The sequence below is a fragment of the Fundulus heteroclitus genome, unplaced genomic scaffold (assembly GCF_011125445.2).
Source record: "Fundulus heteroclitus isolate FHET01 unplaced genomic scaffold, MU-UCD_Fhet_4.1 scaffold_36, whole genome shotgun sequence".
Classification (NCBI taxonomy): domain Eukaryota; kingdom Metazoa; phylum Chordata; class Actinopteri; order Cyprinodontiformes; family Fundulidae; genus Fundulus; species Fundulus heteroclitus.
The window spans coordinates 3,190,172-3,203,028 of record NW_023396770.1 but is presented as its reverse complement, the minus strand read 5'-3'; the positions used below and the strand labels follow the sequence as shown (position 1 = coordinate 3,203,028).

The following is a 12,857-nucleotide window of genomic DNA, read 5'->3' as shown; positions in this document are numbered from 1 at the left end:
TCAGCAGCATTGAGCTGGGATCACAGTTTTCATCTGCTAGATCAGGGATCTGAAACCTGCAGTATCAGAGCCACAAGTGTCTCACTTCATATTAAGCGATTAAAAATTGCCCTGTTTTATGATTTCATTCTTTTATGTGCCCCTGTGAAAAAATCACTGGCCCCACCTTGGCCCCCCTGGTAAATTTGGTCTAGAACCGCCACTGTTCTTGCACCTTCCGCAACAGGTTGCAGTCGTAAAAATGGACATGGCTACGGCAGACTTCCCATCTCCTCCGCTTATACAGCCGTGATCTAATCTTGTTTACATGAAATAAGCCTGCTCTGGAGCAGGTTTAAGCTGGCGGACATGTTGCTATGACAACAAGTGCAGGATGTCTTTCAAAGAACCAAACGATCCAAGATCATGCCAAATCGTCAACAATGAAATCCTGCTAACTGAGTTAGCAACGTACGAAGAACGGACCCCAGGGGGGCACCAAACAAAGTCAAAGTTATTGAATGAAAAACAGTCATTTTTGCCATGTGCGATCAACACAGTAGCAGCTGACAGGGAGAAAAACAGAAAGTACACTTGGAGGTTTTTATTGTAGATAAAAATTTAATTAAAAATGCATTCAGTACTGAAACAACACTAAACTTCTTTGAAAAAAAGCTCCCCTCTGTCCCGTCTGCTGTCTCCCCTGATAGGTGCCCTGAGAGCAGCTGTGGGCAGCGGCGCACCTCAGGAGCGACTGACAGAGAGAAAAAGAAGGAATCTATGAATTCTATGGAGTTCTTTTTTTTTTTACTGTTGGCAAAGCATCATTTCTCATGTAGGTATTCACTACAGAAGCAACACTAAAATGCTTTGAGCAAATGAAAAACATTAAAAATGGTAAATGAAAAGCAACAATGCATGAAGAATGATCCAATTCTTAGCCATCTGTCCTTATAAAAAAAATATTTAGTCTCAAGTTGAGAGCAGAGACTCTCAACGGAGGAGTTAAAGTCTGTGAATCTGGGATAACATGTATAAGTATGGCAGACTGAAGATTTTTGGTTTTGAAAAACTGTTCATGAATCTTCCTCAGGAAAACATCAATCATCTGGGTCAGTTTCTTCTGTAAAATCAGACCTTTTTTTTATCTTTTTTTAATGTATGTTTTTTTTGCATCAAACAAACACATCATGTCAAAACAGCACTAAAAAGTATTCTAACAGCTGTTTTTCTAACAGCTAATTTTAGGTTGAGTCCTAGTTCTGTATAACACTCCCCATTGTAACTTTTCATTCATTGTACTTTTTTTGTTTCCTTCTTTCAATCCCTCTTAAAATCTGTTTAATTTTCCCAACAGGTAATACAGACAAGACAGACAGACATATACCTTATTTATCCTGGATGTGAGAATAAAATTTAATATTAAAATTAAATTAACGGACAAAAGCAGCCACCTTAAGTGCATTGTTAATGCAACGTTTGTTTAGTCTTTTACCAAAATTTTTATTCCCCCTCTTACTTATGGCAACTGTGTTTAAAATACTAAAATTGAGATCTGATCTTGGTAATCAATAGTTTGTTTTTTGCCATATATATACGCCAATCTAAGCACTCCAAAATTGTCAATGTTGATATTTAGAAATGTTTAAATAATTCCGTATTGGAGAATAACGTGTTAAAATCAGTTTGGAGTTGTTTTGATATTGTGACGGCCTAGTGTCCCAGCTGCACCTGAACGCAGCATGAAAAGCTGCGGGGAAATCTCCCGACGTTAGGAGATGCGCGGAGTTCGGGGCTGACTGGATCCTACAGGGGACAATTTAGACCTCATCTGGTTCTTCTCCAGAACCAGGGATGGTTGTTACAATCAGCTGGACGCTGGTTCCGGTGAGTAATTCAGTTCAGAGCAGAGTTAGCACGGCTAACTGTAATGCTAACTGCTAAATTGAATTTACTGCTCTTGAGAAGTTCTGGCTCGATCCACCTTTTTTTTCTTTCGTTATTTTATTTATATATGCAAGAAGATTTATTAGAATTTATGCTGGGACTAGTCCCAGCACCTTCTCTTCTCCACTTCAGCTACATGAAAAGGCTGGGAGACATTTTATATAGGTAGAGGCCCCAGCTCCAACCGACTGGCGTTAACGTTTCAGCGCTGCCGCCATCTTGGATGGGTCTCTCACGCGCCCTGAGTGCATTTATTTGTACCGATGAAGCTGTTTGCCCAACTAAAATAAATCATAACTCCTTGAATTTTTATGATTTTTCAGACGTTTTGGTTTGTTATAAACGGCCGAGATGTGGTTGTGATGCAGGACGCTGTCACATCTAAAAAAAAGTCACACATAAAAAGCGTGATTTCATGCTGAAATACGTTGTTTTATGCTCGTTAACAGACATTTGACATATAAATGTATAGATAAATACGTGTTTTCATGTTGAAATATGTTTTAAGCTTGTTAACAAACATTTGGCATATTAATGTATAGATAAATACGTGTTTTCATGCTGAAATACTTAATAAGGCCTGGAAAAGTGTTCTTTAAATTTTCTGGGCATTCCAGTGTCTCACACTACCCTGCTTCCAACTATGCTGAAGACCCTTGAAGAAGAACTGTTTTGCACAGCCTCTTGTAAGTGCCGGCACTCTCTAACTCCCGGTACTTAGTTTAACACCGTGATTCAGCCTTTGTTTGTGAAATACAGCGATAGACAAATTAATAAAGCACAAAAATATGGCCGGTCTGTTCGGTTTTTGCAATGTTCTCACCAAGTAAAAACTGATCTTCAGAACCAAAATGGTGATCTGCACCACGTGATCTACTTTCAGTAGTTATTGGCAGTAATTGCAGTCGTAAGCTGCAGAAAATATTGGAAACGTTGCTCCCTCTGTGCGTATTCCCGTCGGATACTATGTTAGCCTAGAGTAGAAGAGACCTATCCAATATGGCGGCGCTGCAGGATGCGCTCCAGCACGTAATGAGGCGTCCACATATATTGGGGCTCCATCCGAATCTCCTTAATAATAGCTCCTTGCTCCTGTTCCCTGACCTTTCACGGGGTTCCACACAAGATTCTGCACGTGGTGCCAGGGTTGTACCGGATATTTTCTGTACGAATACGTGAACCTTACTGTTACACCCTCCAAGAAATTATGTTTGTTTGCTAAAGGCCAAAAGATTGAAGATATTTTAATTTATGTTTTTACTTTTTGCTGAGATTAGCTCAGAACAATGTTGGAAAAGCTCGTATGATGATGTCATTGCCTTATGAGCTTTTGATTTACAATACCTGGGGTAAATACTGGCACACGGGGAGGCATTTTAAGGCAACACCTGAAAAACATTGGTTCCTTATGTGACATCCTGGAAAAGTCCCCCCAAAGACATCAGGGATCTAAACTACCGAAGCTGACAAAAAATAAAAACAGAAATATGTCCAATATGTAAACTAATACACTGAAAATCTGCCAATTAATTTAAGAAATGAGAAATACTTTATGTATTTTCTATTTTTAAAAATATCCCATATATTTACTTTACCACATGTTTTCTAATTTAATTGACCTTGACATTTTTTTCCGTATTTTCAACCCATTATTTATTTAATTGTACACAGTTTGATGTTTTCAAGCCTTTATTTCTGATAATTATGATGGTTTTCTTCCTATAGCTGATGCAAAACAGTATTTATGACTTGAGCATCAGACAAACAAAAATTTATTTATAAAGGTGGGCCTAATGAAAAGCATGTTAAATACCTGCTTAAAGGTTGTTTTCAAAAGGTTCTTTTAAGCTCACAAACAAGACGAGCCTCATCAGAAGGCAGATTCTAGTTTACTGATTATGACTGAACGCCAAGTCTTCAAGCAAGCTTTTCCAGAATGAAAACAGGAACCCAAATATCTGATTTGGACCTGGCTGCTTGGTACTGAGGACAGAATAAATGCTAATGCTTAGGTTTAGGGTTATTGTCGGCGTTTGGGCAAAGAAAGGGTTGAAAATGATTGAAAATCGAGGAAAGTGTGTGTGGCTCAGATAAGGCTTTTCATTCATCTCCCTGTCTGGCTGTTAACTCGTGTCTATGGAAGCCTGGGGGGGGGGGTTTCTTTCTGCCAGATGGTTTGATTCTTCTCCAGACTATAATTACAGAGGTCAGAGATCAAACTGTCGCCTTTAATCCGAAGCTAATTTCAGTCATAATGGATTTCAGATTCAGGAATCAGAGGCGCCGCGTGAAAACACCCGTTTAAAGAAACACGACGGCACTCTGAGATATTTTACATTCTGATTGCTTTTATTTTAAAAGAAAAACTCATTTATGTCAACTTTTTAAGATTTCAATTTAAACTATTCATTGAATTCAAAACCTTTAAGGTGCGGCTTGAAAAAAGGAAAAAAAAGTGGGAAAAAAGGAAAAAAAAGAAAAAAAGGTGAAGCTTTGAAGCAAAACGTGGGAACATTATATACAATTATTTTAGCTATTATTTACGCATAAAAAGCTTTCATTAAATGTACAGAAACAAATTTAAAAATCAAATAAGAAATGCCTGCTATTTGACTAAGATAAGTAAAATAAACCTGAACAAAAGCAAATATAATCTGCATTTTTTGCAACATTTCTATAAAATTTATTTTGTAAATATTATTTAAAAAATAACAGCAAAAAGGATCCAAAGCTTCCAGTTAAATTACAGCTTCTTATTAAAAAAAAAAAAAAAACCTTTGTTATGCCAACATTTAAAAATGAAACACACAGGACAAAATTAATGCGGGTCAGGAAAATATGAAGTTCTTGAAATAAAATTTTTATCAAATAAAAATGATGCAAGCATAAAACATACAAAGCAGTCCTTGCAGAAAGAGTAAAATATAAACAGTTGTAATTTTAAATAAACACAATATATAAAGCACAAAATTAAAATTGTATAAAAATGCAGAATCTCTTTTTAAAATGTAATCCAAATGTATTATTAGTAAGCCTGTAAAATATCTGCACTTTTATGAACACATCATCTCTACAAAATGTTTATAAAAAATCAATCCACATCCAACACAGAAATAAAAAGCTAAATAGAGATACAGATTAAAATCTAAATAACTAAAAGCCAAACACACACAGGACAATTTAAATAGAGAAAATGGGTTCATTAAAATACAATTATAAAACCAATCAGAATCAACATTAAATGCAATAAAACAAAGAGAAAAATGATGGGGGAAAGCTTTAAAGGTCCATCATGAGCAGCATTTTTAAACTCCGATTAAATCCGGTGAATAAAACGAACCAAAAACCAGAAAAATTCAAACCAGAAACGGTCGACCTGCCTGGTCCCGGGCGGCAGGAGGTGGCTGTGTTAAAATAAAACGCATGTCAGAGTAAACGGTGTGAGTTTGTCCTCTGCAGAGCGAAGGCCCGCAGGCGTCCGCTCAAACCTCCAGAGAGCCGCTGTAAGCGAGCGCCGCCTCGTCCCGCGACACGAAGCAGGCGCAGGTTAAAACAGGCTGTTCAGCATGTGGAGCCAACATGGTCCCGCCGGCGCTGCCAGCCCAACGCCGGAATAACTCATTCCTGACAGGCCAGGAATAAATTAGCAGCTCCTCGGCGGCTCTAATCTGCTCGTTATGGGTCATAATTATCACATCTGGAGCAGAAACGAACCAAAAATACATCAGAATGCAGTTAGCAAACATAAAGGGTTGAGTGAATAAATCCAATAATAACAATATGAATGGAAAACAATACATAAGACAATTAAATGTGATAAAAATTACAACACAAAACAATTTAATGGGGAAAAATAAATATATAATATGCATAAAAATAAATAAAACAAAAAAAAGCTAATAAAAAACAAAGATGGCCTAAAAAATAAGTGAAGACATTAAATGTTTTAGACTTTATAAGATAAATCAGTGTAAGAAGACGTGATGTTTATGATCGTTATTATTAAAAACTGTAGTTTAATCTCCAGATAAGTTATTCAGTTTTATTTTACGTAATGATGAACCAACACAAAACAACTTTAAAATGTTACAATTTTGGTATTTGTCTTCATCCCTGATTCATATAAACCAAAAGATTTACTTCCTTTAAAGAGACGTTGGTGAGAAATTTACCTTTTAAGACTATTTACATAAAACAGTGCGAAATAAAGTCATAAATTGTCCCTATAGTTAAAATAAAGATCTTAAAATCTGTTTATCGTTTGTAAAACTAGCAGAGCTCCTGTTAACAGGTGGCCGCAAGACGACTTTATATCGGTGCAAATTATAGTGAGAATCTGGAATATTTTCTTTAAATTTACTATCTGCTCTTAATCAAACAGAAAAACGTTCCTGTTATTTTTCACTAAATATGTTTTGATGGTTTTTCTTTACTCAATTTGCTGGATTATTGGAGCAGAAACCTGTAATTTGTGGCTAATTGACTCCGAGCAGGCGAGGCCGTCTCCGATCGGATCCGGTCGGGTCTCTGCGGCGGCGCTGCTGCAGAGCGGCGAGTTTTATTGTGAAAGGACGGCCAAACCCGACGCGCCGCAGCAGCAGCAGCACCTGAAACGTCACCTCTCTGCATCTGCGGTGGGAACCGGGACGTTTTTTTTTTTTTTTTTTTCCAGCACAACATTAATTAGGCAGAAGCCACGCCTGCACTCTGTTCAAACTTCTTTTTTCTCCCAGGGAAACCGGCAGGAAAATGTGTGTTTACAGTTAGCAGGCTGTGTCTGCAGGATTATGGTAATAACAGGCTTCTTGGGTCCGCGGACCCTTATCAGCGCCTCGCAGCGGCCCCATTCTTCACCTTTATTCACAGCTCTGCCACTTTATCGCCAAAAACCAGAACAAAGATGCGTCTGAAGGCACGGATGACGACGGCGTCAGCGGTCTGACGAGGCGCCGATACCATCAGCGATGATCGGTGGCCGGCTTTTATCTTCTACTGGAACCCGCAGGACGCGACCCGAAAGCGGCGCTGGCAGGTGAGAGGCGGGCGGGCGGACTGGTTACTGGATCAGAACCGGCGTCCTGAGGAGGTTCTGCTGCTGCGGCTGCAGGATGGGCTGAAGCGGTCCGTTCTGGCAGAGAGGCGCCGTCTTCGTTCACACCGGAACCAGCGGCAGGAGGCGCCGACGCACGGAGCAGGTAAGGCTGCAGGCGCCTCTCCGCTCCACCTTCAGTCTGAAGGAATAGGAGTTTCAGCTCCCAGAGGGACGCGGCGGCTTTAAAAGGACATAATTAGGTGTCAATGATGGGAATTGAGCTGCAGAGTGAGTGAAGCAGGCGTCCGTCACGCTCCACGCTCACTTCTCATTTCACCTCTGGTTGCAGCCCGCTGGAGCCTGCGCTGAGGAATTATCTCCTGTCGGGACCCGGCCAAGTGGACTAACAGGGGCGGAGGCGGGGGGGGCGGGGGGGTCCACGCCATGCTGTCCGCCGCCGTCCAGATCCTGGCGTTCGCCCTGGCGCTGCTGGGGCTCCTGGGGGCCACGGTGGCCACGCTGCTGCCCAACTGGAAGGTGAGCGTGAACGCGTGGACCAGCGTCATGGCGCCCGTCTCGCAGATGCGGGGTCTGTGGATGGACTGCGTGTGGTACAGCTCCGGCGTCTTCAGCTGCACCCTGAAGGACTCGGTGCTGTCGCTGCCGCCGTCCCTGCAGGCGATGCGCGCCGGCATGGTGCTGTCCTGCATGGTGGCCGCCTTCGGGCTCTGCCTCGCCACCCTGGGGCTCAAGTGCACCCGCTGGGGGGGCGGCCGCCGAGCGAAGGGGCACACGGCCATGGCGGCGGGGGGCTGCCTCGTCCTGGCCAGCCTCCTCTGCCTGGTTCCGGCGTCGCTCTTCACCAGCGAAGTCATCACCGCCTTCCTGACCACCGACCTGCCCGACAGCAGCAAGTACCAGCCCGGCGGCGCTCTGTGCGTCACGTTCGTCTCCGCCGGTTTCCTGCTGGCCGGGGGGGTCATTCTCTGCCTGTCCTGTCCGGGGAGGACGTCCGGGCGTCCGGAAATCGCCTCCTCCTCCTCCACCTCCGACAACGACGACGACCCAAACGGGCCGACGCAGAAGAGCAGCGAGCGGCGCAAGCAGGAGCCCAAAAACAAGAAGAAGAAGAGCAAAAGCGTCCAGCTGCAGACGGACGAGGTGAGGCGGGAGGAACCGGCAGCGAACCGGCAGCCGAGGCTCTCCTGCTCTCCCTGCAAACTCCCCCAGAAAGACCTGAAGGACAACTACAGCCTCCAGGAGTACGTTTAACGCTCCGGCTGAGGGAAAATGTGGAGTTTCAGCGAGGCGCTCTGAACTGGGGGGAGGTGTGTGTGTGTGAAGGGGGGGTAATTGCTAAATGTTGTAAATGACAGATTGTAGATTCAGCCGAATGGCTCAGAAGCAGAGCCCTGGGTCTCTAAAGGGAGGAAAAAAAATGAAGCTCAGAGGCACAAAAAATAAAAACGCTGTGAAACCTTTAAAAAACGGGCTGGCAGGCCGCTGCAGCTTCACCAGAACCAAAAAAAAGGTCCGAAGACGAGAAGAACTAACCGAACCCGAAGAGAAACAAGCACTTTCAGCTCAGACTGAAACCAAAGAGCCGTTTCAGCTGCCTTCTGTGACAGGGCCGCTTCCGACGCTTCTGGGGACCGGGGCTGGTTTTTACCAACATGGCCCCCGCCGTCCCACCGCAGTCACAGCCTTCCAACATAAAGTTTGTATTTTTTATGCCGTATGTTGATGCGATGCTTTGTGCATTCAAAGAGCTTCGATCTCAATCCCAACAGGAAAACCACTTAGTTTCACCTGCAGAAATGTGAAGAATGATAGCAGTCAGGCTGCAGCTGGAAACACAAGTTAACCCACTAAAAACAAGAGAAATGATGCAAGAAAGTTAAGAAAAACAAAAAAACTTTTTGTCTCTCTTCTTTAATATCTCTTGTTTAAGCTCAGCTAAAATATAAAATAAATACAGAGTCATACAGGCACATCTAAATCAGTTAGAATATTATCGAAACACTAATTTATTTTAGTAATTTCGTTTAAAACATGATAGTTATATATTATGATGACGTGTTTCACATGTTTATTTCTGCTAATAGACACAATTACAGGTTAAAGAATTCAATTTCTCAGCTAGTTAAATATAGTTAACGTAACACTAATAAAAACATAATTTTTAATGCAGAAAGGATATCAAAGCAGCCATAAATGCACATGGAAATGAACCTACAGTGAACCTCCTAAATACAAAACCATACATTGGACTCAGAACCCTGCAAATGCATTCAGCAGCAGTCTGGTTCTAATTCAGGTTCTTTACCATCTTATTTTTCTTGGTGATCCGTTAAAGTCGTCAGGTTTTGCTCTAATTAGCGGCTTGAGTCTGGCTCAGAAAGTGTTAACGTTGTTTTATCATCAAACACATTAGCAGCTACTTCCTTTAATTTTTTTGTACATTTTGTTTTGCAAGTCAAATTATATTTTTGCACAATGTCAAAGGGCTTTCATCGCAAAAAAGCAGTGACTGTGCAACACGATGAGAGAAAACAAGCATCACCAGAGTCTGAAACGTCTGGCAGCAGCTCCTGGTTTTGATCGTCGGCCATGATTGTTCTGGCGAGGGGGAGGAGCTTAATGTCCGCGTGTCTGCAGCGATGCTACAAGCTCTGCACCGATTTGTGGACATGAAAATAGCTCAACGTGAATGTATTTTGATGCAAATTACTTTCTTTGAAGAATATGTTTTTACTATTAAACATATTGAAGTGCTGAATGTTTTGGATTAGTCCACTAGGGGGCGATGATGACATCAGAATACGTCCATAGTGCGGCTAAAGCAGTGTTGGGCTAAATCTTTAACCAAACCCAGTGTAGCTCAGCTTTTCTTTATCTCTAGTCGTTTTTCTTCTCAGTTTCTAACTTCTCCTGCTAAAACTTGAAATTTGTTGGAAACAGCGTCAGGACAAAGTTAGGCAGATGCAAAAAAAAAAAAAAAAACCCATAAAAACAGGTAAATCATCAAGTTTCCAGCTCTCAAAGCCATAATATATCTATAGTTCAAATAAATCTCTATAGTCTAAATAGAATCATCCAGACATTTATATATATTGAAGAAAAAAAACATGTTTTAGATGCATGTGGGTCAGAGGTGCAAATTCAGTACCATTTTCACACCGGTGTAAAAATTAGCCTGAAGCAAATAGATTTAGGTGTTTTTTTTTTCCATTTGTTGAAAGAAAATTGATCAAACTATCCTGACTTAATGTAATCTCTCTTTAAAACTTGAAAAAAAAAACATTTTTCTTTTACAGTCTTTTAACAAACCGCCAGCTGCCTTGGAAAGTTTGTCTGTTTTTGGTATTTGGTGGAAAAAAAAACCCCTGCAGGATTTTAGCTGGAAACTCGCTTACAAAGCTGCTTTTTTTTTTTTTTTTTTTATGACCAGCGGTACTGAATGTGTGTCGAATTTTTTAACTTGGGTTTTGCTCTGATCTCATCAATAATTTCTAGAACAACCTTCAGCTGCTGCTTGTCCTCGCCGCTTTAGATGCAGTTTACAGCTTACAGTTGTACCCTCCTGTGTCAGAAGCAATAAAATAAAAAATATGCCGAGCTTCTCACATTCTGCATTGTGGTGAATTTCTCATCCAGCCGACGCGCACTTCATCTGTTCCTCTCGGTTAAATGGGGGAGGAGAGAGGTAATGATGCTCTTTGCTTTCCCATTATCTTCTGACCACGGTTGGATGCACACTGCCCCCCCCCCCCCCGCCTCCCTGCTGCAGCTGTAGCAGCAGGACGCGCCGTCACTGAAAGCACAATGGACCCGCACTGCAAAAACGGATCTAAAAATAAGTAAAATGTTCTTAAAGTTAGTGTATTTATCCTTGATTTGAGCAGGTAAATAAGATTATCTGCCAATGGAATGAGTATTTTGACCCCTTAAAATAAGATAATTAGACATCCTGCACTTGAAATAAGATGATTAAGATGAATTGTTCCTATTCTGAGTGCAAAATTCTTATTCCATTGGCAAATCATCTTATTGACCTGCTCAAATCAAGGACAAATACACACATTTTAAGAACATTTTACTTATTTCTAGTTCCATTTTTGCGGTGCGGAGCCCCCGCGGGTTTTCCATTCGCTCGCTGGCCGACGTCTCCTCCAACCTGAGTGAGCTGTCAGTCACTCCTGCCAGGAAGAAGAGGCCGCCGAGCCGAACGCCCACTCGGCCTCTGAGGAAAAAGCTCCAGCCCTGCAGAAGAAGAGCCTCGGCGGTGATGGGGAAACAGCCGTCAGCACCGCAGAGGCATTTCACCATCAAATCTGCCAGTAGACGTGGGGAAAACTGGACACGTTTGAGCAAAAAGTGGGGAAAAAAAATGCGATCCTGCAGCAACAGAATGGTTTATGAGCCTCTGCAGCCGCTGCAGGACTCGCCTCTTTATGCTTAGATGGTGGAAGTACTTTAACGATCCGAGGTTTAAAACATTTAATCAGCACCCTCCACGCCTAATTAAAAGCCGTTTGAATCTCTGACAGCTTCCTCTGATATTTAATTAACTGCAGATTTAAAATGATTACTGGCAACAAATACATTTTATCTTTTTACCCCAGAAGACCCAGATGAAGTTATCTTCACCCACTGCAACAACGGATCTAAAAATAAGTAAAATGCTCTTAAAGTTAGTGTATTTGTCTTTGATTTGAGCAAGTAAATAAGATTATCTGCCAATTGGATGAGTATTTTGACCCCTAAAATAAGATAATTAGACATCCTGCACTTGAAATAAGATGATGGAGACGAGTAGTTCCTATTTTAAGTGCAAAAGTCTCATTCCATTGGCAAATCATATTTTTTACCTGCTCAAATCGAGGACAAATACTCATTTTAAGAACATTTTATTTATTTTAAGTTGAGTTTTTGCAGTGCTGCTTGGTGGTTCGGTTCCTTATTATGGGAAGAAAAGAGTTCGCTTTCAGAGGTTTCATCGCAAAAAGCCTGATGCAGTATTTTAATCTAGTAAAACAGTTCATTTAATGTTCTTTTAGTGAAATAAAAATAACATTAGGTTCCCTCATTTGTATGCAAATATCTACAGGTGCAGGAAAATATTGCGTGGATTTTAAATTTGTTCTTTTGCTCTAGTTAAAACTGTATGTAGATTTTAAAAATGTCTCTGTTCCTATTTTCCACCATCAGCCGTCCCCAGATGAGGTCATTTATCTCCATCAGTGAAGCAAAATAGAGACTTTCAGTTAAAGTTAAATCTCAGCCTTTTACAGGTAAATTAATTACTATTAATCAGGTCTTTTTAGGTGGGAATTGATCATCTGCCCAATTTATTTAGTTACAACATTAGTTTGGTGTTTAATGTAAATATGAGTTTAATGTCTTTACAAAATGTATATATTTTTTTGTATTTCTTAACATTGCCATTAAGACTGGGAGGATTTGAGATGCATTTTTATTATTTGTAGATATTTTAGAGATTTTATGAATTAAGTTCTGACAATTAACTTCATGAAGCTTCTCATCATTTGCTGCTAATTGGCTCATTTTCTGGCGTTAACACTAATATCTTTATCATAGTTTGCATACCTAGAAACCTGTTCTGGTAGTGGGCATCTGGACGGTTTTACCTCTCATCCAAAAAGCTTCTTTAGTTCTGAACGTGGCCCCTAAGCTGCGGTCAGAACAATCACACTAATTGGGCCGTTAGGGTCACTAATGGGGCAATTAGGAAACGAGTCCCAGGCGGTGAAGAAAACACCTGGGGAGACGAACCAGGGCTGCACAGTGTTAGTTTTTCACGTTTAACATGAGTCGTATTTACATCACCGTTTTTTTTTATGCACGTTTTGATGTATTAGCGTATTTTTCGGACCAC

General features: G+C 41.2%; 1 protein-coding gene across 3 annotated transcripts; it reads left to right on the top strand.

Annotated features, from left to right (window-relative positions):
- The first annotated feature begins 1,740 nt into the window (after positions 1–1,740).
- On the top strand, positions 1,741–10,584 carry LOC105917459 (claudin-20-like). 3 transcript variants are annotated; one of them, XM_036130519.1, is made up of 2 exons: positions 1,741–1,866; positions 6,420–10,584. In XM_036130519.1, the coding sequence occupies exon 2, from the start codon at positions 7,403–7,405 to the stop codon at positions 8,228–8,230; it is 828 nt and encodes a 275-aa protein (XP_035986412.1). In that variant the 5' UTR covers positions 1,741–1,866; positions 6,420–7,402; the 3' UTR covers positions 8,231–10,584. The 3 variants fall into 3 exon arrangements, with proteins under 3 accessions (XP_035986412.1, XP_035986414.1, XP_035986413.1); XM_036130521.1 differs by lacking the exon at positions 1,741–1,866 and having other exon boundaries at positions 5,928–6,716; positions 6,820–10,584; XM_036130520.1 differs by lacking the exon at positions 1,741–1,866 and having other exon boundaries at positions 5,928–7,121; positions 7,308–10,584.
- The last annotated feature ends 2,273 nt before the right edge of the window (positions 10,585–12,857 follow it).

Excerpts from the sequence above, each read along its gene's own strand:
- LOC105917459 (XM_036130519.1), top strand. The coding sequence starts at position 7,403 with ATGCTGTCCGCCGCCGTCCAGATCCTGGCGTTCGCCCTGGCGCTGCTG.